The sequence below is a fragment of the Neovison vison genome, chromosome 13 (assembly GCF_020171115.1).
Source record: "Neovison vison isolate M4711 chromosome 13, ASM_NN_V1, whole genome shotgun sequence".
NCBI classification, from domain to species: domain Eukaryota; kingdom Metazoa; phylum Chordata; class Mammalia; order Carnivora; family Mustelidae; genus Neogale; species Neogale vison.
Window position 1 is genome coordinate 5,338,717 of NC_058103.1, and position 21,262 is coordinate 5,359,978.

The 21,262-nt window shown below is 52.2% G+C and overlaps 1 protein-coding gene across 1 annotated transcript in view; it reads right to left on the reverse strand.

Moving 5' to 3' along the window:
• YY1 (YY1 transcription factor) overlaps positions 1-20,138 on the reverse strand; it is a 30,045-nt gene extending 9,907 nt beyond the window's left edge. The window contains exons 1-2 of the mRNA XM_044231352.1: positions 19,382-20,138; positions 1,825-1,987 (exon numbers count right to left, since the gene is read on the reverse strand). Of these exons, the coding sequence (XP_044087287.1) occupies positions 1,825-1,987; positions 19,382-20,048 (830 nt within the window). The 5' untranslated portion in view covers positions 20,049-20,138. The remainder of the gene's footprint in view (positions 1-1,824; positions 1,988-19,381) is intronic.
• Positions 20,139-21,262: the final 1,124 nt, after the last annotated feature.

Consider the following 21,262-nt stretch of genomic DNA (forward strand, 5'->3'; position numbering starts at 1 on the left):
CATCTCTTCCACCATCTCCTGACACCCTGATCTCATTTCTTCTTTCCGTCTGGCCACTGCAATCCTGGCTCAGGCCTTCAGGACCTCTCCCACTCGCGGTCTGTGCCCGCGTCAACCCAGCCTGGAGAGAGCAGACATGTCATGCCCTCCACATCAAGCCCCGATCACAGCGCCCTCTCTACTGCTCACCCCCCGCCGGCAGCTGTCCACCGCGCCCTAAAAACACCCACAGATGTGGGGCCAGGATTCAGAGAACTCCGGGATCTCTTACACTTCAACTATCTTCCTAAAGGCAGGCATCCACATTCCCAGCCAAACCTACTTACTCTTCTCCGAGCGTACGCCGAGTGGGTGTGGAGCATCTCCCTTTCCACTGCGCTCACGCCACACTAGCATTAGGCCCACCATGGAAACCCCCCCAATCCCCCTACCTCAGTGTTTTTCAGGGCTCAGGTCAGACGCCATCCCCTCTACAAGGCTTTCCTTGACTCCTGCCTTCCATAGCTCTATCCGTGGGGACTGCAGCCTCTACCCTCGATAACAAGAGATGACTAACTTTAGAAACACATGATAATACTAAACACTGGCATGCAATTCGACTCAATCTGCCCCAAAACTCAAACCTCACCGCTGATTCTATCTACAGATTCCATTTTTATTTGGGGGGGGGATGGAGTTACACAGCATACCCGTACTTAAAATATGAAAGCCAACAAAAGCTGGGAGACACAATGTCACGAACAAAAGGACAGAAGCCTTAACATTTTTTGTTCAGCCGTGGTCAATCAGAAATAAATTCAGGTGTAGTTTCCCTCTGGCCGCAGTTTCACAGGATAGGAGAAAAGGGCACAAACCCCTTTATTATAACACCCCTGGCTCTGACACCCAGCTGACACTTGGAGAAACTGAGGCTCCAAATGGCAGGAGGTCACCCACCTTGTTTTTTCTCTGGCAGGGCACACTCCAGGGCCTCCAGCTCTTATCTACTCCACTCTGCTCACAAGAGAAAGACAGACAAGGGCGCCCCTGCTCTGTTTCTAGTGGGGTGGGATCACAAAGAGGTCTCTCTTCCTCATCCTGCCCTTGCCTAAATGTCCCGGCTATTCCAGGCTCCGTGCTACCTCGGGGCGGGCCACAAACTCATCCGTCTGCCCCAGGGTTGATGAGTTTCATTTCACCTTTTATTTAAAATGGTCTCTGAGTGTGTTCTCACGTCCTTGTAGAAACTGCCCAACGGTGCTGGGGAATAAATACTACAAAAGGGGAGAGAGGCTTCTGCGGGAGCCCTGCCGCTTCAGGCAAACACGCCTCCAGACCTTCCTGACTGCCCACCTTGGGCGGTCACAGGGGGCCCCCACCATAAATATTTGATCTCTTCCTGTCATGCCTGCTTCAGTGAACCAAACCCCAGGAGCGTAACTGATGACACGCTGGAAAAGGATCTGATGACTCCTTTCCTGTCAGCTCTGCCCGCCCGGCTCCAAGCCAGGCCCCCGCAGCTTGTTCTAGCTCACAAGGCGTCCAGCTGGTGTGAGGACCCATATTTCCAATCAACCTCTGTGCAATTTTATGTATTCACAAGCAATTAGGAGCTACGGAATTAAGAAGCATTTGCCTCACCTCACTGTCTGCCAGGATCTAAAATGGGGCCATGCACATCACTAGCAGAGTTACCCCCACAAGCAAAACGAATTGCTTTTGTTTTCCCAAGTTTCCCTGGACCAAGACTACTAGCCACCACTGTAACTTACGCACAAGGAACACGGCTGCCGACTCTCAAGTACTTTCTATAATTAGAAAGAAAGGAAAGTTCTGAGGGCTTACCTAGCGAATTCTGCCAGTTGTTTGGGGTCTGAGAGGTCAATGCCAGGTATCCCTCCAGGAGGAAGCTTCTTCCCTGTCATATACTCTGAATAATCAGGAGGGGAGTTCTCTCCAATGATCTGCTCTTCAACCACTGTCTCATGGTCAATATCTTTTTTTTCATCTGAAACACACCATAAGATCGATTATTTTAGTGGAGGAAAAATGTGTATGTGGGCAAATACATTCTAAAAACTATGAAAAGTGCTTTCATTAGCAGCTTCGGGAGCGGATGATTTAGAGCTGCTAGCCCAACTTCTTAACCACCCAGTCTTTCTCCGCGGTCTCCTGAAATCCTGGTTCTGCTTCAAGGTCACCAATATCTGCGATGCCAAACCAGCAGACCTTTGCGCTCGTGCTCCTCAGCCTGGCGGGAATGTTCCCCGCTCTGACGCGGTGGTCACTTGCCTGGTTCTGCTCCCACTTCTTGAACTGGCTCCTTGTCAGGCTTCCTTTCTTCTCCTCCCACCACTCCTCAAGAGTTCTGCTTTCTGTCCACCCCACACATTTTGTTAGCCAGCAACACAGCCATGAGGACTCGAGTCTGATGCCCCAGCTCAGGCCCTGCAGCCTTCCCTCTCGCGGCTCTCCCGTCCCTTTTCCATCCCGCTCTGCGGCCCTTTCAGCTCTTCATGCTGATCCCATGACCCGGACGCAGGCAAGTTACAATCACAGCAATGTGATTTTCGTTGGCCCCTCCCACTAGACAGCACGTGCCACGAGGACAGGAGTGCTTGTCAGTTTCGATCCCCAGGTATCCCCAGAGCCTGTGCAGTCCGCACAGAACTGGCCCTCAACAGTCGTGTGTTCAAGGAATGCAGGACACCTCTACTTGTACGACTATTGTCACAAATCCAACAGGCTGAAAAAAAGGAATATGGATCCCCATAATTAATCTCCTACACCCCAAACACCAAATCCTATTGGTTTTTATTTTTTTAGAAAGATTTTATTTATTTATTCGACAGAGAGAGATCACAAGTAGGCAGAGAGGCAGGCAGAAAGAGAGAGAGGAGGAAGCAGGCTCTCCACCAAGGAGAGAGCCCAATGCGGGGCTCGATCCCAGGACCCTGAGACCATGACCTGAGCCGAAGGCAGAGGCTTTAACCCTCTGAGCCACCCAGGCGCCCCTCCTATTGGTTTTTAGAAGGTCTTCGCCCTTTGTCCCACTGCCATCGAGTTAGCTCTTAGTATCTCATACCTCAACGACTAACGTAATTTTTTTTTTTAAAAGATTTTTTATTATTTATTTGACAGAGAGAGATCACAAATAGGCAGAGAGGCAGGCAGAGAGAGAGAGGAGGAGGAAGCAGGCTTCCTGCTGAGCAGAGAGCCCGATGCGGGACTCAATCCCAGGACCCTGAGATCATGACCTGAGCCGAAGGCAGCGGCTTAACCCACTGAGCCACCCAGGCGCCCCCTAACGTAATTTTTTAACTTATCTTCCCCATTCTGTTCTCTGCCATAATGATGCTATAAAGGATCAAATGATACAGAAAATGCAACTGATGTATTTCCACCTTGTACGAACCCTTCAGAAGTGTAAATTAAACTTGGCCTCCTGGGCCCCCTGTGCCTGGGTCCCGTTTACACAGCTAGCCTGGCCTTCCATTTCTCCTAGGCAGGAGCCCTCCACAACACAACCAGGCCGTGCTCCGCCCAGGGCTTGTTGACTCGACTGCTCTGGCCTCAGCTTCTTACCTTTACCTTGAACTCCTACGTTAGGTCTTGATAACGACACTGACAAACTCTAAATCATGCTGTTCTGAATTTTTGCTGGCCTCGCCTCTTACACTGGGGATGAGTGCCCAGAGGCCCCAACCGGTTGGTCTGCAACTATGTTGTGCTGAAAGCAGAAAATAAAGACGCTCCAAAGTGTTCCCTGCTGACTGAAATGTCCTGCTTCTCCATGAAAATGTTTCACAAACGGTGAAGTGAAAATTGGCTTGTTCAATTCTCACCCCTCCATCAGAGTTAAAAAAAACAATAAAACCCCACAACAACAACAAACAAAACTAAAGGGGCATCCGGGTGGCTCACTCAGTTAAGCATCTGACTCTTGATTTCGTCTCAGGCCATGATCTGAGGGTATCAAACTCCGCATGGGACTCCGTGTGAGCGCGGAGTTTGCTGGACAAGCTCTCTCCCCCTCCGCCTCTGCCCCCATGTGCACACGCTCTCTCTCCCTAAAATAAATCTTAAGACAAAAACAAAACACAAGACCAAACCAAACCCTACAAGGGACATCACTATCAAAATATGATGTCTAGCTGCTTATCATCAGGTTCTCTGACATTAGGGTACGACAGCAAGTTAAAGACAAAATGTTGGGGTGTCTGGGTGGCACAGTCAGTTAAGCCTCTGACTTCGAGTTTCAGCTCAGGTCTCGGGGTTGTGAGACTGAGCCCCGTGTTGGGCTCCACACTCAGCACGCAGCCCCACCAAGTAGGTTCGTTTGATTCAAGCGGTCACTATGTTCAATCACTCAGATGAAAAACAAAGAACAGGATACTTTTTCTTTTTTAAAGATTTTATTTATTTGACAGACAGAGATCACAAGTAGGCAGAGAGGCAGCCAGAGAGAGGGGGAAGCAGGCTCCCTGCTGAGCAGAGAGCCTGGAGTGGGGCTCGATCCCAGGACCCTGAGACCATGACCTGAGCTGAAGGCAGGGGCTTACCCCACTGAGCCCCCCGGGCATACTTTACTTTTACATTATAAATGTCTCTCCTCCCACCGCTCACTTATTTTTCAAGAATTTTAAGTCATCCCCTACACCCAACGGAGGGCTGACCCTGAGATCAAGCGTTACCCGCTCCACCAGCTGAGCCATCCAGGGCTGCCCCCTCATTCTGGAAAACGTTACACGTCTCTGCCAGGAATCAGAGGGCAGCAGCATCGCACTGAATGGTTACTCGACAGGCGGTTTTCACTACCGCGCACAGCCCCCGAGAGGTGGGCAAACTCGCAAGTCCACCCCACACAGGAGAAAGCGGAGGCCCAGACAGGCGGTGCCGCTCGCTCTGCGCTAATAACTAGTCCGCCAGCGGCCTCGCGAACACAGGAAGCCTCTCTGCCGGCCCTGGGTCCTTCACTGTCAAGCCCAGTGGCCTTCAGTTCCAAGCTAGAACCATCTCTACATCCCCGTAACCTCCGTACGGACGACGCAGCCCAAGGGAACAGCCAGATCATTCGCGAAGGGCAGGAAACGTGGTTAGCGATCCTAAGTGACAAAGCCAGGACTCTGCACTGTAACCAGGTTTTCTCTCGGGCTGTGGTCATCCCCTCACCCTCCAGCCTTCCCCCTGAGGAGCAACTACCACCACGTCGCCTTTCAGGTGCTCCAGAAACGCTCGGGCGGGCAGGGGAGCTGTTTTTCCGCCCTGACTTTGGGTACTTCCGACAGAAGAACGGAAGCAAGGCCGAGGGCCCCTGCGCTGCGAGGAAGCTGTGATGAGAACCACGTCTCCAGTAAGCTGGGACACATTCCGGGATTGCCGACTCACACACTAGGGGGCCACCGGCTGCCTTCGGCTTAGTCATGATCCCAAGGTGCTGGATCGAGCCCCGAATGGGGCTCCCTGCTCTGCGGGGAGACTGCTTCTCCCTCTCCCACTCCCCCTGCTTGTGCTCCCTCTCTCACTGCATCTCTGTCAAATAAATGAATAAAACCTTTAAAAAGAAAGAAAAAGGGATCACAGGCTAGCTCACACTCCCTGCACAGTTCAACGCCTATTAACCGAGGGCCTCCTCGTCTGGCACTGTTCCAAGGCCCCAGAAACAAAACCAAGCCTCTGTCCTCAAAGAACTTTTATTCTAGTGGGCGAAGCCGTCTTAGCTCAGGCTGCTCTAACAAAAAACCACAGGCTAGGGGCTTCGAAAAGAATTTACCCCTCATGGTCTTGCAGACTAAGTTGCCCTCCAATTCAGTTCCTGGTAAAGGCGTGCTACCCTGGCTTGTCAACAGAGCTTTCTGGCTGCGCCCTTCCATGGCGGGGAGACTGGGTTGTCATCTCTGCCTCTTTTTACCTAAAAGGGCACTAATCCCACCAGGAGGGCTCCACCCTCGTACCCAGATTACTTTCCAAAGGCCCCACTGTCAAATACCTTCACGCTGGAGACTGGACTTTAACTCATGAATTCTGGGGAGACACAAACAAGTCAAAAGAGGAAATGCTTCCTGAGGCTTGAGACTCGGTTCTTAGACCCAACGTTCAACAACGCCAAGCACCCAGACGCCAACGCCAGCACAGTCGCCAACATCCCCACGAACTGGAAGACGTGTATGGAGTGAGTCTAAGCAGAGACTGACAAGTTCTACGATCCCCAAGTCTGACAGTGAGCCCGACCCAGCCTGACAGCCTTCCCACCGCCACTTATGGTTTCCTTTCTATTATTTTATCTTTTATTTACACACACGCACACACACACAGAAAATCTCAAGCAGTCTCCACACCCAGCACAGAGCTGATGTGGGGCTAGATGTCATAACCCTGAGATCATGGCCTGAGCTGAAATCAAAAGCTAGACACAACGTAACGAGCCGCCCAGGTGCCCCCTCCTTTCTACAGTTTAAACAAATTCTGGTTAAGCAGACATGAACATAATAGTTATCATTTCAACCATCTGTGAAATGTCCAACCCAGTGGCATCAGGTACACTCACAATGCTGTATACCCATCACCACCATCTATACCCGAGCCTCCTTGTCCCCAACAGATACCAGGTACCCACTGCACACCTTGCCCCGCCCCCCGGTGGCCTCTATTCTACTTCCTCTTTCTACAAATTTGCCTACTCTAGGTACCTTTTTTTTTTTTTTTTAAAGGATTTTATTTATTTATTTGACAGAGATCACAAGGAGGCAGAGAGGCAGGAGCGGGGGGGGGGTGGGCAGGCTCCCCGCTGTGCAGAGAGCCTGGTGTGGGGCTCAATCCCAGGACCCTGGTATCATGACCTGAGCCAAAGGCAGAGGCTTTAACCCACTGAACCACCCAGGCGCCTCTCTAGGTACCTTTTATAAATGAAATCAAACAGTATTTGTCCTTCTGTGTCTGGCTGACCTCACATCTTCAAGGTCCACCCATGTACTAGCATGTACAAAACTTCATTCTTTTTCACAGCTGAATAATATATTTTTTTAAGATTTTATTTATTTATTTGACAGACAGAGATCGCAAGTAGGCAGAGAGGCAGGCAGAGAGGGAGAGGGTGAAACAGGCTCCCTGCTGAGCAGAGAGCCCAATGTGGGGCTCGATCCCAGGACCCTGAGATCATGACCTGAGCTGAAGGCAGAGAGGCTTAACCCACTGAGAAACCCAGGAGCCTCGCTGAATAATATTCTTGTATGGACATACCACATTTTGTTTATCCACTCATCCATCCACTGACAGACACAGGAGCTGCTTCCCCCTTCTGGCTGCTGTGAATCATGCTATTATGGACAATGGTGTGCACATATACCACCTATTTTTAGAAACAGCTTTACTGAAACACAGCCATGCTTGTTTGTTCACATGTTACCTTTGGCTACTTTCCTGCTGCAATGACACTGGCATCGATTAGGTGCTTTAGGATAGCCTATGAAACCTGTAACATTACTATTGAGGCCTTTACAGAAAAAAAGCTTATTGACCTCTCACCTATATGATGGAATTTTACTTAGAAAATAGGATTTAAAACTCTAGTGGAGATTTTTCTAGTGAAACAGGAACAGTGAGATTACCCAATGATGGGATTTACTTCCAAAAGAGACATCAACCTGTCTTTAAAACAGGTTAGAGAGGGGCACCTGGGTGGCTCAGTGGGTTAAGCCTCTGCCTTCGGCTTGGGTCATGATTTCAGGGTCCTGGGATCGAGCCCCGCATCGGGCTCTCTGCTCAGCAGGGAACCTGCTTCCCCCTCTCTCTCTGCCTGCCTCTCTGCCTACTTGGGATCTCTGTCAAATAAACAAATAAAATCTTAAATAAATAAATAATAAAACAGGTTAGAGGGGCCCCTGGGTTTCTGCCTTCAGCTCAGGTCTTGATCTCAGGGTCCTGGGATCGAGGCCCGAGTCAGGCTCTCTGCTCAGTGGAGAGCCCGCTTCCTCCTCTCTCTTTGCCTGTCTCTGTCAAATGAATAAATAAAATCTTTAAAAAAAAAAAAAAAAGTAAAATAAAACAGGTCAGATTTGAGTCCTATTTTGGAGGAGGACTACACAAGTCTGGGTAATAAACGAGAGAAGGGGGGGTAAAGTGGGAGGAAAAGGATGTTAACTATGCCTTCTAAGTTTCTGGGTTGCACTTCTGGGGGGAGGTCATGGGCCAAGAAGGAGAGTAAGGTGCAAAGAGACCACGTGTGGCAGAGGACCTGGAGACACCTTGTGGACAAATAGACCTCAAGGAGGTACTTGGATATGCAAGTGTGGTGCTCGCTTCGGCAGCACATATACTAAAATTGGATATGCAAGTGTGGGGACAAAAGAAATTGAGGCTGAAGAGAAATTCAGACATCACTGGCACATGGCCTGTATTTAAAGCCAGAGAGATAAATGGTATCTACTGAAAAAAATATATAGACAGAGAGAGGAGAGGGTTCAGAATGAACACCTGGGTAACGGCAACCCTGAGGGAGACCGCAAAGAAAAATCTAGATGCTTTGTCTCATGAGTACTGAACTCAGTGACTTACCAAGTGAAAGTGATGCACAGTTGAGGCCGTCAGTCCTGAGTACAGACAATAACCACATGGTCTGTACGTAAAACCAAAATAAAACTGATTAAAGACAATCTGCTTCTGATGACCACCACACACCCCCCTACACTTCTGAACATGATCCAATACTCTTGCCTTAAAAAAACTTCTGTTGGGTCTTTCTAGATAATTGCCGTGTGCTTTCGTAATATGTATTTCAACTTCACATTACCACTTCTGTTACTTATTCCTTCATAAACCGCATATGCCACGAAAGTTCAGAGTGAACTCTTTGAAGACCAGCACCAGAAATCATCAAAAGGGTCAATAACTACTCAACAACACAATGTCAGGAAATAAACTATTTATATAAATAGAAATCATATTTTGAGGAAAGCTGCTTGAGAAATGACAGAAGATGTTTGTTTTATGGTCAGAGAAATTAAAGACAATGTTCACCGTCTTCTAGTTTTTTTTATTTTTTTTAAGATTTTATTTATTTATTTGACAAAGACACACCAAGAGAGGATCACAAGCAGAGGGAGTGGGAGAGGGAGAAACAGGCTTCCCGCCCAGCAGGGAGCCCGATGCTGGGCTCCATCCCAGAACTCCAGGATCATGACCAGAGCAGAAGGCAGATGCTTAAAGACTGAGCCCCCCAGGTTCTAAGAAAACATTTTAATAAGAACTTCTCGTCACACCTGGATCAGGTGATTCCAGTACTCACTAACACTGGCTAAAAGCAGACCACCTACAACAACCGGACCAAAGTAAAATGGCCTTAGCTGGAAGATATGGAAAAACAAAATCCAGCCAGTGCCACCTATAAATGGGGCACACATTTTGTATTCAAATGGTTTGGAGGCAGGGGATCCTCTTTCTGCCAACCGCAGGCGCCCTCTGCTACCTCCCGTGCTCCCTGAGTCCGTGCTCCCTGAGTCCTTCCCTCGTCCTCACGGAAGCATTTCACCATTTCCCACCATCACCCGGGGGAGTGCAGCACTCTAAGGTAGTTTAAGAGGAAAACCATTCACTTAACTTTTATTATAGCAAATGTTTGTAATTGTTCTATTATTATAGTTAATCAGCAATTTTTTTTAAAGACTTTATTTATTTATTTGACAGAGAGAGATTACAAGTAGGCAGAGAGGCAGGTAGAGAGAGAAGGAGGAAGCAGGCTCCCTGCCGAGCAGAGAGCCCGATGCGGGACTCGATCCCAGGACCCCGAGATCATGACCCGAGCCGAAGGCAGCGGCTTAACCCACTGAGCCACCCAGGCGCCCAATCAGCAATTATTTTAAGGTTTTATTTATGGGGGCGGTTAGGAGCAGAGGGAGAGGGAGAAGCAGACGCCCCATGAGCAAGAAGCCAGCCACAGGCTTGATCCCAGGACCCTGAGAGATCATGACCTGAGCCGAAGACAGAGGCTTTAACCCACTGAGCCACCCAGGTGCCCCTCAGCAGTTACGTTTTGTTTTGTTTTGTTTTTTCCAATTTTTCTTTATTTGTCAGAGAGCACACAGGCAGGCAGAGTGGCAGGCGAAGGCAGACGGAGAAGCAGGATCCCCACTGTGCAGGGGGCCCCATGTGGAACTCGATCCCAGGGCACTGGGATCATAACGGCTGCCTAACTGACTGAGCCACTCAGGCGTCCCTCAGCAGTTAAGTTTTAAGTGGGTGTGGTGCCAGGCCTTTACCGGGGTCCTGGAACGCACTCCCACAGATTAAGGAGGGGGCTCCTGTATAAACAAGCCCGTCCTATCCCCATCTCTCAACTATTCCGCTCACGTCTCCATTACCCAAGCCATCCTCATTCTCAGCCTGGTTTGAGAGGCAAAGCAGAGACTCAGAATAACTTCGACCAAAAAGATAGTGATGGGGGGGGGGGCACCCGCATGTGGCTCAGTCAGTTAAGCAGCTGCCTTTGGCTCACATCATGATCCCAGGGTCCTGGGATCGAATCCCCCACGGGGCTCCCTGTAAGCAAGGAGCCTGCTTCTCTTTCTCAGCCTCTGCCTACACTCTGCCTGCTTGTGCTCTCTCTCTCTGACAAATAAATAAATAAAATCTTTAAAAATATATATATATAGCAATGGGACACCTGGCTGGCTCAGCTGGCGAAACATGCGAGTCTGGATCTTGGGGCCATGAGTTCGAGCTCCACATGGGGAAGGAGGGCTGTACTTTAAATAAGTAAATAATCTTTGAATAAAGACTCAAATATATTTTAAAAGAGAGAGAGAGAGGGAGAGGATTAAACTAAATGGAAAGGCTGGACACTCTAACAAGTCGCTGAAGAGGTTTAAAAAAGTGGTCTGACCTGCCCTCTCCAGTCCTACCAAAGCAGCCCTCTGCCCTGTTCCTTCCGTATCAGGTAATACACCGACACCTCTTCCCCTCTGCCCACCTCTCACCCCCCACCCCTGCATCCACTCTGCTCTCCAAAGCCCAGACCTCCTTCCTTCGAGTGGTCTTTCACTTCTGTCAGTGAACTTGCTTGGTTTCTTCGTTTCTTAAAAAAGAGAAGACTACCGGTAAGGCTGAAGCCCGAGAATGCTTTAAAGGGCAGCCTCGGCGTCTAGGAACACAGGGAGGAGAGAGCCAGACCCCTCTGTTCCACTCTCCCCACCCTCCTGGGCTTAAGGGGAACAGTAGGTCCCACACTTAACGGTTGTGAAAGAATGCTCAACTTTTGCTGGAGAAGAGGAAGCATGTAAAGGACATGGAAAATTCTGAGTCACCTTTTATTAGGTTACATTTTCAGTCTTTGGCTCTTCTAAGATACCATGTGAAATTCTGGACACCACACCGGCTGGAATCTGCACTGTGACCCGGTGGTCCCCTTCACATAAAAGCAGTTTACCCAAGAATTCAGTCCTCAGAAAAGCTTGATTTCCCTACAAGTTTTTCTCATCTTAGCTAGAATCCGTTATCAGTAGTATGCTTTCCTTTTTTATCTCAACTGCCAGGAAACTCAAGAGGGTTGACCTTCACACTTCCTTTTTTCCTGTGATCCCGATCTTCTATTTTCACAAACTCCCGTATTTATTTACCAACTACTTACTTATATGGGCTGACTAGAATTTGTTCCCCCACACCTTTCATCTTAGGCCATCAGGTTCGGTCTGACCTTTCTGGGAGACTTACGGCAAAAACAACATCACCAATTCACCACTGCCCTCACCCAAACCTTCACTGGGGAAACCTTGGCGGGGGGCGGGGGGTGCCGCTAACTATTTGAGAGTCATTGCTAAGCAACAGGCAGAAATCAGTCAAAGGCTGTTTCCATGCTTCCCCACTAACAGAGACCTTAGGACAAGATATTATCATTTACTGAGTACCTGCTTCATGCTAGTAACTGTCCTATCCCTGAACGCAGACAAAACCTCAAAGACACTAACTTCATGTGTCTGGCTTAAGAAACAAGCCTCATGGGACGCCTGGGTGGCTCAGTTGGTTGGACGACTGCCTTCGGCTCAGGTCATGATCCCGGAATCCCGGGATCGAGTCCCACATCAGGCTCCCAGCTCCATGGGGAGTCTGCTTCGCTCTCTGACCTTCTCCTCGCTCGTGCTCTCTCTCACTGTCTCTCTCTCAAATAAATAAATAAAAATCTTTAAAAAAAAAAAAAGAAAAGAAAAAAAAAAGAAACAAGCCTCAGAAGTGCCAAGTCATGTACCTGAAGAAACGCAGTTAAGTGGCTGATCTAAGATTTGAAACTAGGATCGACTGTGTAGCCCATGCCTTTCCTAAGAAGGGAACCTCCTGCACACCCTCTCCTCACCCTTTATACTTCTTTCCCACCTATGCGGTCCGGCAGGAGGGTGGTACTCGGGTCACTAGGCTGCGATTCTGCCTTACTGCATAATTTCCATGTGCTGATCGTTCACCCAGTTACGGACCGAGAATCTTCTAAATGCCTAGTGCCATCCTAAGGCTGAGGGTCACAAGCCCACAACTTACTCCCTAGAGGAAGCAGAAAGAAGCAGGTTAAAAGAAAAAAAAAAAAAGGCAATATAGCTTCAGACACTGCTAGCAAGAGAATAAAACAGGAGTTTTATCAGGAGCGAGAGTGAGAGTAGAGGACGGGGGAAGGCCTCCCAGAGCGGAGATGTGAACACGGCAGCACAAGAGTGGGACATCTGGGGTCACTGCACTGAAGGCAGAGGTGAGAGCCGAGAAACAAGCCCAAGGATGGAAAGAGGGCTCGTCAGGCTGGAGCATGAAGGGAGTGGAGGGAGGAAGGAGGAAAGAGGGCAGGAAAGCAGGGGCCAGATCATGTGCTGCCCGTGATACGGTGTCTGCACTTCAACTGAACGTGATGCGGCATGCGCCGGCTGTGTGCGGAGGTGAAGACACAAAACACGGTATTTACCCTTTTAAAAATCTACAGTTCAGTGACATTAACTATATCCACACTGTTAGAGGGGTTTTCAAGCAGAGGAGTGAAGCCATCTGATGAAGTCTTAGAAAATTCAGGAAGGTAGAGAGTGTACGCTTAGATTCCCCAGACATGAAATCCAGAAGTCTGTATGTAGTCTTTGTTAAGAATCTATAAAAACTGGGGCACCTTGGTGGCTCAGTCTGTTAACTGTATGACTCCTAGTGTCCGCTCGGGTCATGATCTGGGGTCATGAGATCTCGCCCCACGTGGGGCTCTACACTCAGCACAGAGTCGGCTTCAGATTCTCTCCCCCCCTGCCTTCTGCCCCCCCACTCATGCTCTCTAAAATAAATAAATCTTAAAGAAAAAAAAAAAAAAAGAATCTGTAACATCTATTTAATACAGGAATCATATGTATTAGCACAAACTGTAAGTGAGTTGCCGGCAAAGTAAGAAATTAAAAGCCAACTGTCAACTGAAGGAGCAGCAGCAGCTTCTCCCTCAAAGTTTCTGGGTGCTTAGGAGCTGGAAGACAAAAGGAAAAGAAGGAAAGAGGACTGAGTGGAGAACTGCAAAAAGAGAAAGACATTTCAGGGTGTTTTCACGGGCGTGATCTCCTGTGAAATACTGGAGATTCTGTTCAAGGCTGGGGCTCTCCTAGAAGAGACAGGGTCTGGGCTCCAACGGAAGAGCAATGGCAGCCTCCTTCCCTTCTCCACGCTTCTTGTATCTAAGGGAGACCATTAATACAAGAAGGAAAAGTCCTTCACAACCACTTACATTGTCTTCATGTTAATCTTACGAGCACTGTGTAACCTCAAAGGCATCGAATGATTACCAAGAATTTTACTCAAGGGGGAAAAAAAAAAAAAAGAGCTCCTAAAACCTCATTCAGCAGGTCCCATTAAAATTTAAGAGTTCTGCTTTAAGAAAGTGATTACACTGGTTCCTATGGTCATGCAGGAGTTTGGGAAGAAGTTCTTTTTCTTTTTCCTTTTTTTGCTGTTTTAAAGATTTTATTTATTTATTTGCCAGAGAGAGAGGGAGAGAGAGCGAGCGAGCACAGGCAGACGGAGAAGCAGGCTCCCTGCCGAGCAAGGAGCCCGATGTAGGACTCGATCCCAGGACCCTGGGATCATGACCTGAGCCGAAGGCAGCTGCTTAACCCACTGAGCCACCCAGGCGTCCCAGAAGTTCTTTTTCTAAAGGAAGTCATTTTACAAGGACACCGAAGTCAGAAGTTAAGATACTTCAAGGCAAGATACTTTGGTCAGTGCTGTCTCAAGTGGAAATCTGATGCTGTTACTAACGTGATTACCAGAAACCACTGGGCCTGTTGTTATTGACAATTAATCACAAATTAAACAGAATGGGACCCACTAAAACGCGGCACTTGGGAATGGGAATGGTCCTCTCATGGACTGTAATGAAGTCCTCCCCACGAAGGAAGGTACAAATGCATATGGTATGGTCAATTAACTTCCAAAACCTCCACACGCCTTCCCGATATTCTGCTAACAGTAACGAAATGAATGTTACTGTCAACCTCTAAGCAGCGTTTCAGATGCCAAATTTTACAAATACAAGGTTTGAATGTTTACCCAACAATACTAGAGAATACAACCCACTGGTAAATACTCAGATTGAAAAATTATAACCAGTTTTCGCTTTCATATCCTCCTCTGGGAAGAAGAGCAGCGTTCACAAAACGGTGCCCTGAGAAGGGCGGAACAGGAGTTCACAAAGGAATGAAAACCCTACAAAATGTTCCTGCTAGTCACTGTTTTTGCTAATAACCTGTTACGGGACCCTACACGTCTCAGCCTTAAGCGCACCTTACTAAACGGACTGCAACAACAAAAAACCAGGACTCTTCTGGTGAATAAACACCCAGGAGTCTAGCACACATTTTTAAGTTTATCATTTTACTTATTCTCTTCCAAAGTCTAAAATGCTAGCCAGTAGGTAAGGGTCAGGAGCCCTGACCTTTTCCTGATAGGGATTTTCCTTTGCCAGGAGGGGGAGTCAGCCGCTGCCGGTGGGAGGGAAGACACAGTGAAGCACCTGGAGTCCGGCAGCACGGAGCCGACGTCCGCGAGCCGGCTTCCAGAGCTGCTGGGTCAGGAATCAGGATCTCTGACTTAGACTGCCCTGTGTAGGTCACAGGCTTGACAAGATCACTTGGCGGGGCGGAAGGGGGGGTTGTTCTACAGCTTGGCTCCGTGGGAGTTTATGTGCATGGCATCTCTACCTAAGGATAAACAGGTAAAGGAGGAAGAGGTGGAAAACCCGCACAGGAGTGGCCAATGATCAGGACTAGTAACTTTTAGCAAATTTGCGTTTTCTGAATATAAAGAACTGACAAACGGTTAAATACTTTTCAACTTTCTTTAGCTTTACTGATTTTAATATCGATGGTCTTTTCTGGTCTTAGATGTTTTGCTCAATCCAGCACGAAGCACTTCTGTATCTGGTCTAACAAAAGATAAGTAAAATACCAACAGCCTTGAGTGAAGGTCACAATTTCCAAATACCTGCAACCTCGGGGCCCCAGAGCGGCTCAGTGGGTTAAGCCTCTGCCTTCGGCTCAGGTCATGATTTCAAGGTCCTGGGATCAAGCCCCGCATCTGGCTCTCTGCTCAGCAGGGAGCCTGCTCCCCACCCCCACCCCCGCCTGCCTCTCTGCCTACTTGTGATCTCTGTCAAATAAATAAATAAAATTATAAATAAATAAAAACGTGAAGCCTCAGATTTTACAGCCTTCTTAGGTTTCTCTCCAAACTAAATGTTTCACGGGCACCTGGGAGGCTGAGTCAGTTAAGCATCTGACTCTTGATTTCTGCTCAGGTCATATCTCTGGGTTTTGAGATGGAGCCCCAGATCAAGCCCTTCGTGCTCAGCGGGGAGTCTCTCTTTCTCTCCCTGCCCCCTCCCACAGGTGGGGGTACTCTCCCTCTCTAAAAAGAATAAATAAAAATTTAAAAAGCCCTAAACGTTTTAAATACTCAGCTTTTATCATGAGCGTCCCTATTTGTCCATGATTAAGCGGTTTAGTTTATAGTTAGCTCTTTAGAACAGTTATCAGTCCTATATGATGACAATCTAGGGAAAAACATACAAGAGACTGTGCCCTACGTCAGGCAACATGGAAATGTTCATTCATCATGTGCCAGGAAAAGACCCCAAAATAAACAAGGGCCTTAAAACAGTGTATTAAGCATGTTTAAGACACAGCTGAGGTGTGATGAAACACCAAAACACGCTCAGCCTCACTGAGCCCTCATCTTCTACGCAGAAACAAGCAGGTCCTGCTCTAGTACCTACACTACGGAACCTTACTCAGCCTTAAAAAGGAATGAAGTACACTCGACCAAGTGGCTGAACCTTGCACACTGGCTAAGCCACAGACACAAGCCCACAGATGGTTATAACTCCATTTAAATGTCCAGAATGGGCAAAGCCAGAGAAACACAAAGTAGATTAGTGGCGGCCAGGGGCTGGAGGGTGAGGGGAAATGGGGAGTTCCTGCTCATGGATATGGGGTTTCTTTCTGAGATGTTGAAAATATTGTGGAATTAGCTGGCGGTGACGGCCACACAACCTGGTGAATACAGCACAAGCCACTGAACTGCGCCCACGTGAATTACATCAGTTAAAAAAAGGAAAGAAAAAAGCAGATCCACTAGATTCCTTTCCCGTTATTCCATTAAAGAGATGCCAGTCACACAGACCGCTGTGACTCTGTGGGCAATTAGAGCAAGACAGCACACAAGCAAAAGAAACCCATAAAATCCAAAGATTTGGTTTCCACGAACGTGCTGGCTCCCACTAAGTTTTTTTAGCCTAGAAACTAACAATAACTAGAGTCCTGAGAATACCCTGTGTACAATTTTTTAAATAAGGACTTCAGGGAACTAAGCTTAGACTTGGGCAAAATGGTCACCTCACAGCTCTTTCCCATCCAAAGGACTGTGCCGTGAAACCACAACGGCGTTCAAACCTTCTAGCCTGGGATCGGATGAAACGGAGTCCGTGAGAGCACTGAGCATACTGGCTACCGCAGCCAACACACACACACACCGAGAAATTCAGCTTAACAATTAAACTGCTTTGATTTCTTCACCTATTATCAATTACCTCCTCATTTCAGTTCCTAAGTTTCCACTATATTCAGAACTTGATCTTGGGGCATGCAAAGTTGATCACCAACGATTAGGCTTCTCTTTGGTAAATAATCCCAAGCCACAAGGACAAGGAAGAGGACTAGTTCACCACAAAACATGTCTGAGGTATCAGCCCTTACTATGTTATTGCCATCAAATATTTGTAACTACCTTTAGACACCGAGTACTCTGTAATGCGCCAGGCAACTAACTGCAAAGAAATGAGCATTAAAATAAACCCAAACTGTGCAACTCTGTAAGAAGCCACTTGCACAGGGGAAATAATGACTTTGAAATGCTGACTTAATTGTAAATTAACTCCCATTAGTCAGGCCCCTCAGACCTTCCCCCTCGCCTGGCTGACTCCATACGCAACACCTCATCCAGTGAACTCTCCATTACCAGGTTTTCTGGGTATGAAGTAGGCAAGCAATTTGATAAGATCGAATACAGGAAATTTAAAACACCCTAGTTTTCTAAATTTCTATAAAACCAACACGTCCTCACCATGAGAAAAAGCAAATTTAGTTTTATAGTTAAGGTATCTTTCTAGCAATATCTCATTTCAGGGGCGCCTGGGTGGCTCAGTGGGTTAAGCCTCTGCCTTCAGCTCCGGTCTTGATCTCGGGGTCCTGGGATCGAGTCCCACGACAGGATCTCTGCTTGGCAGGGAGCCTGCTCCCCGCCTCCCCCCCGCCTACTTGTGATCTGTCAAATAAGCCAATAAAATCTTTTTTAAAAAATCTAATTTCAGATGGGACCCTGAATTCAACAAAACTCAGCAACAACGGATTGGCCCGACTCTTACTCTGCGTATTAATGGAGAGAGAAGATTTTCGGTTCCAACACCACGGGTGCGCACGCTACCAACTCTCCGGGAGGTATCCTGGTAACCACGAAATAAGCGGGCAGGTTTCGTCTAAACACGCACCTTCACTGAACGCAAAGTGCCCCGACTTCCATGAGCCCTCGGAAACGCAGAGCAGCAGCCTCTGCCCTGCCGGCCCGAGTCCCGGAGCCGTGCAACTACGGTAGCTCCCCGAGGGCTCACTTCAGCAGCCGCGCCGGCCCAGCCTTCCCCTGGCAGTCAGCCTCCCATTCGTACTCCAGGGTCATCGCAGTGTGAGGCTCCATCCCGACAACCGCCACAGCCCTACGGTGGGGGCGGGGGGGGGTCCCACAACTTGGAACTAGTGTAAGCCCCGCAAGCGCCGGCAGGATCGCTCGCACGTCCCTCCACGGCCCCGGAGGCTGAACCAGGTGACATGTGCATCAAGTTAACAGGACGCGGACTCGCAGCGTCCTACGGCCACGAAGCGAGGAAGAGCAGACTTCAACACGCAGGCAGTCCCTTCTGCCCAATTTTCTCCGCCCTTCCAGAATCTCTCTTCCCCGGGAAAGGAAGCGGCCGCCTACCACGCACCGAGAAGCGAGCGGACACTTAAAGTACTCGCTGCATTAATTCGGGGACAAACGTCCCCAGCTGGGCAGCTCACCGACCCGTCTCCACAGACACACACCTAAGGACACTCCCCCAAACGTAAAGGGTTCGCAACAACCTACAAAACCTCGCGGACCCGCTCCCCACCGTGCCGCGGGCGGGGAGGGGGGCCCGAGGCGAGGACCTCGCCGGCAGCGCGGTGACAGGCCCTGGCGGCGCGGAGCCCGCACACGCGAGCCCTACGTGCCGCCCAAGTCCCGCCCCAGCCGGCGAGCGCGGGGAGCGCGGGGAGCGCGGCCGCTGGCAGGGTCCGGCCTGCGCGCCGGGCGTGGGAGCGGAAGGCGCCTCTCGGGAGCAGCTGAGAGTCCGGGGAAGGGGGCGGAGCGCGGCCCGGGTACCCCCCCCCTCGACTCCGAGGACGGCGGGGGGCGGGGAGCTGGGGCTGGGGGGAGGCGGCGGCGGGCTGCCCGGCCGGGCGTGAGGTCCGCGCAGCCCCGCTGCCCGCGCGCCCCTGGGCCTCGCGTGGAGCCGGCCGGACGGGGGCGGCGGACAACGGGCCGGCGGCCGTCCGTTGGCCCGAGCGCGCCCCGCCCCGCCGCGCCGCCCGGCCCCGCCCCGCGCCGCGCGGCCGCCCCGCCCGGGGAAACTACGCCATTGCGGCCTAGCGGGCGGCGCCGCGCCTCCCGCCGCCATCTTCGGCCCGCCGGCCCGCCGCCCGCCGCCCCCGCCGCGGCCCGCCATCTTTTGGGGCCGCCATACTTGCCCTGCGAAGAAGATGGCGGCGCCCATCACACACATAAAACATGGCTTCCCTTCAAAACAAAAACATCCCGGGGGCCGGCGCGCGCCGGCGCTCACCTGAGGACCACATGGTGACCGAGAACTCGCCCTCCAGGGTCTTGATCTGCACCTGCTTCTGCTCCCACTTCTTGTTGCCCGCGTCCGCGCCGCCCGCCGCCCCGGCCCCGCCGCCGAGGTAGCCCTTCTTGCCGCTCTTCTTGCCGCCGCCCTTCTTGACGCGGCCGCCGCCCGACGACGACGAGCCGCCGCCGCCGCTCTTGCCGGCCGCCGCCACGGTGACCAGCGTCTGCTCGATGTAGTCGTCGTCGCCGCCGGCCGGCGCGGGCACCGGGATGAGGATCTGGTCCTCGAAGCCGTCCTCGGCGCGCAGCCCGTCCGAGTCGTCGCCGCCCACCACCTCCTCGCGCGTCTGCACCAGGATCACCTCCTGGTGGTGGTGCACCTGGGTCGGGTCGTCGGTGACGAGCGGCTGCAGCGCGATCATGGGCGGGTGGTGGTGGTGGTGGTGGTGGTGGTGGCCCGCGTGCCCGTGGCCGCCCCCGCCGCCGTGGTCGCCGCCGCCGCCGTCCTCGTCGTCGTCGTCGTCCTCCTCCTCCTCGCCCACCACCGTGGTCTCGATGGTCTCCACCGGGATGGTCTCCACCTCGATCTCGTGCAGCTCCACGATCTCGGCCGGCATCTCCGAGCCGTCCGTGGCGATGTAGAGGGTGTCGCCCGAGGCCATGGCTGAGGGCTCCGCCGCCACGGCCGCGGCGGCCTCGGCTCCGGGGCTACGGGCGGGCGGGCGAGGAGGCGGCCGGCCGTGGGGAAGGAAGGCAGAGGGAGGAAGGCGGCGGGCGGGCGGGCGGGGGGAGAGGGGGCGGGCGGCGGGGGGAAGGGGCGGGCGCGGCGGCGGCGGCGGCGGGCTTCCCCGCCTCCTCGCCTCGGTGCGCCCCGCGCTCGCTCGGCCGCTGCTTGCCCCGGCGCCCCGCCTCGCCGCGCCTCGGCCGCCCGCTCTGGCCGCGCCTCCTCCCGCCCTCCGGGCCGGCGCTCCGCTTCCCCCTTCCTCCTGCGCCTCCGCCTCCTTCCACACAAATACCAACTCCTCACCCCGAGCCCAGATCTCGCCGCCGCCGCCGCCGCCACACTCCGCTCAGACTCGGCCTCGCGAGACTTCCGCGCTGGCCTCGGCCCGCCCCGCCTCGCTCCCACTCGCCCGCTGGCCCTCTCGCTCCACCCCCTCTGCCAATCGATCTGCCCGTTCGCCACCGCAGCCCCGCCCACTCACCCGGGCTCCTCCCGGATTGGGGTCGACGGGGCGGCCCCCGCGCGCGCCGGCTGGCCGCAGCGTGTGACGTCAGCGCGCCGCCGCCGCAAGTCGCGCGGCTCCCTCCCTCCCTCCGCGGTGCCACAGCAGCGAAATCCGCCGCCCCGGGCCCGGGCCGCACTCGGGAGCGGGGCTTCGCCGCTGCAGCCGCCGCCTCGGGAGCCGGTGAGCGGTGCGCGGCCCCCGGCGCCGCGGGGAGGGAGTCTGCAGGGGAGGGCGGGCGGGCCGCGCGCGGGGTCCCGGTCGGCGAGCGGCCCGGGGGCGGCGCGGGGGAGCGGGCGGCGCGCTCGCGGCGGCCCCGGCGCCCAATAAAGTCTGCTTTGACGAGAAACGCCTGTGCCTCCTTTCTCGCGTCGGGCGGCGTTTGCTCGTGGCGCCGGGCTCCGGGCGGGCGATGGCGGCGGTGAGTGCGGAGGGCCCGGCGAACAAAGGCGGGCGGGCCGCCGAGGAGCATGGCCGCGGGCCCGCATCGCGCCGCGAGCGCCCGTCCCCGCGCCGCGGCGGGCCGGGGGCCGAGCGCAGGTGGGCCGCGCGGGGCGGCCGGGGCGGGGCGGCCGGGCGGAAGCGGCGCGCGGAGCCCCCGGGTCCACCGTTGGGAGGATGTCCGTTATCCTTTTGTGACCCGCGGAAAC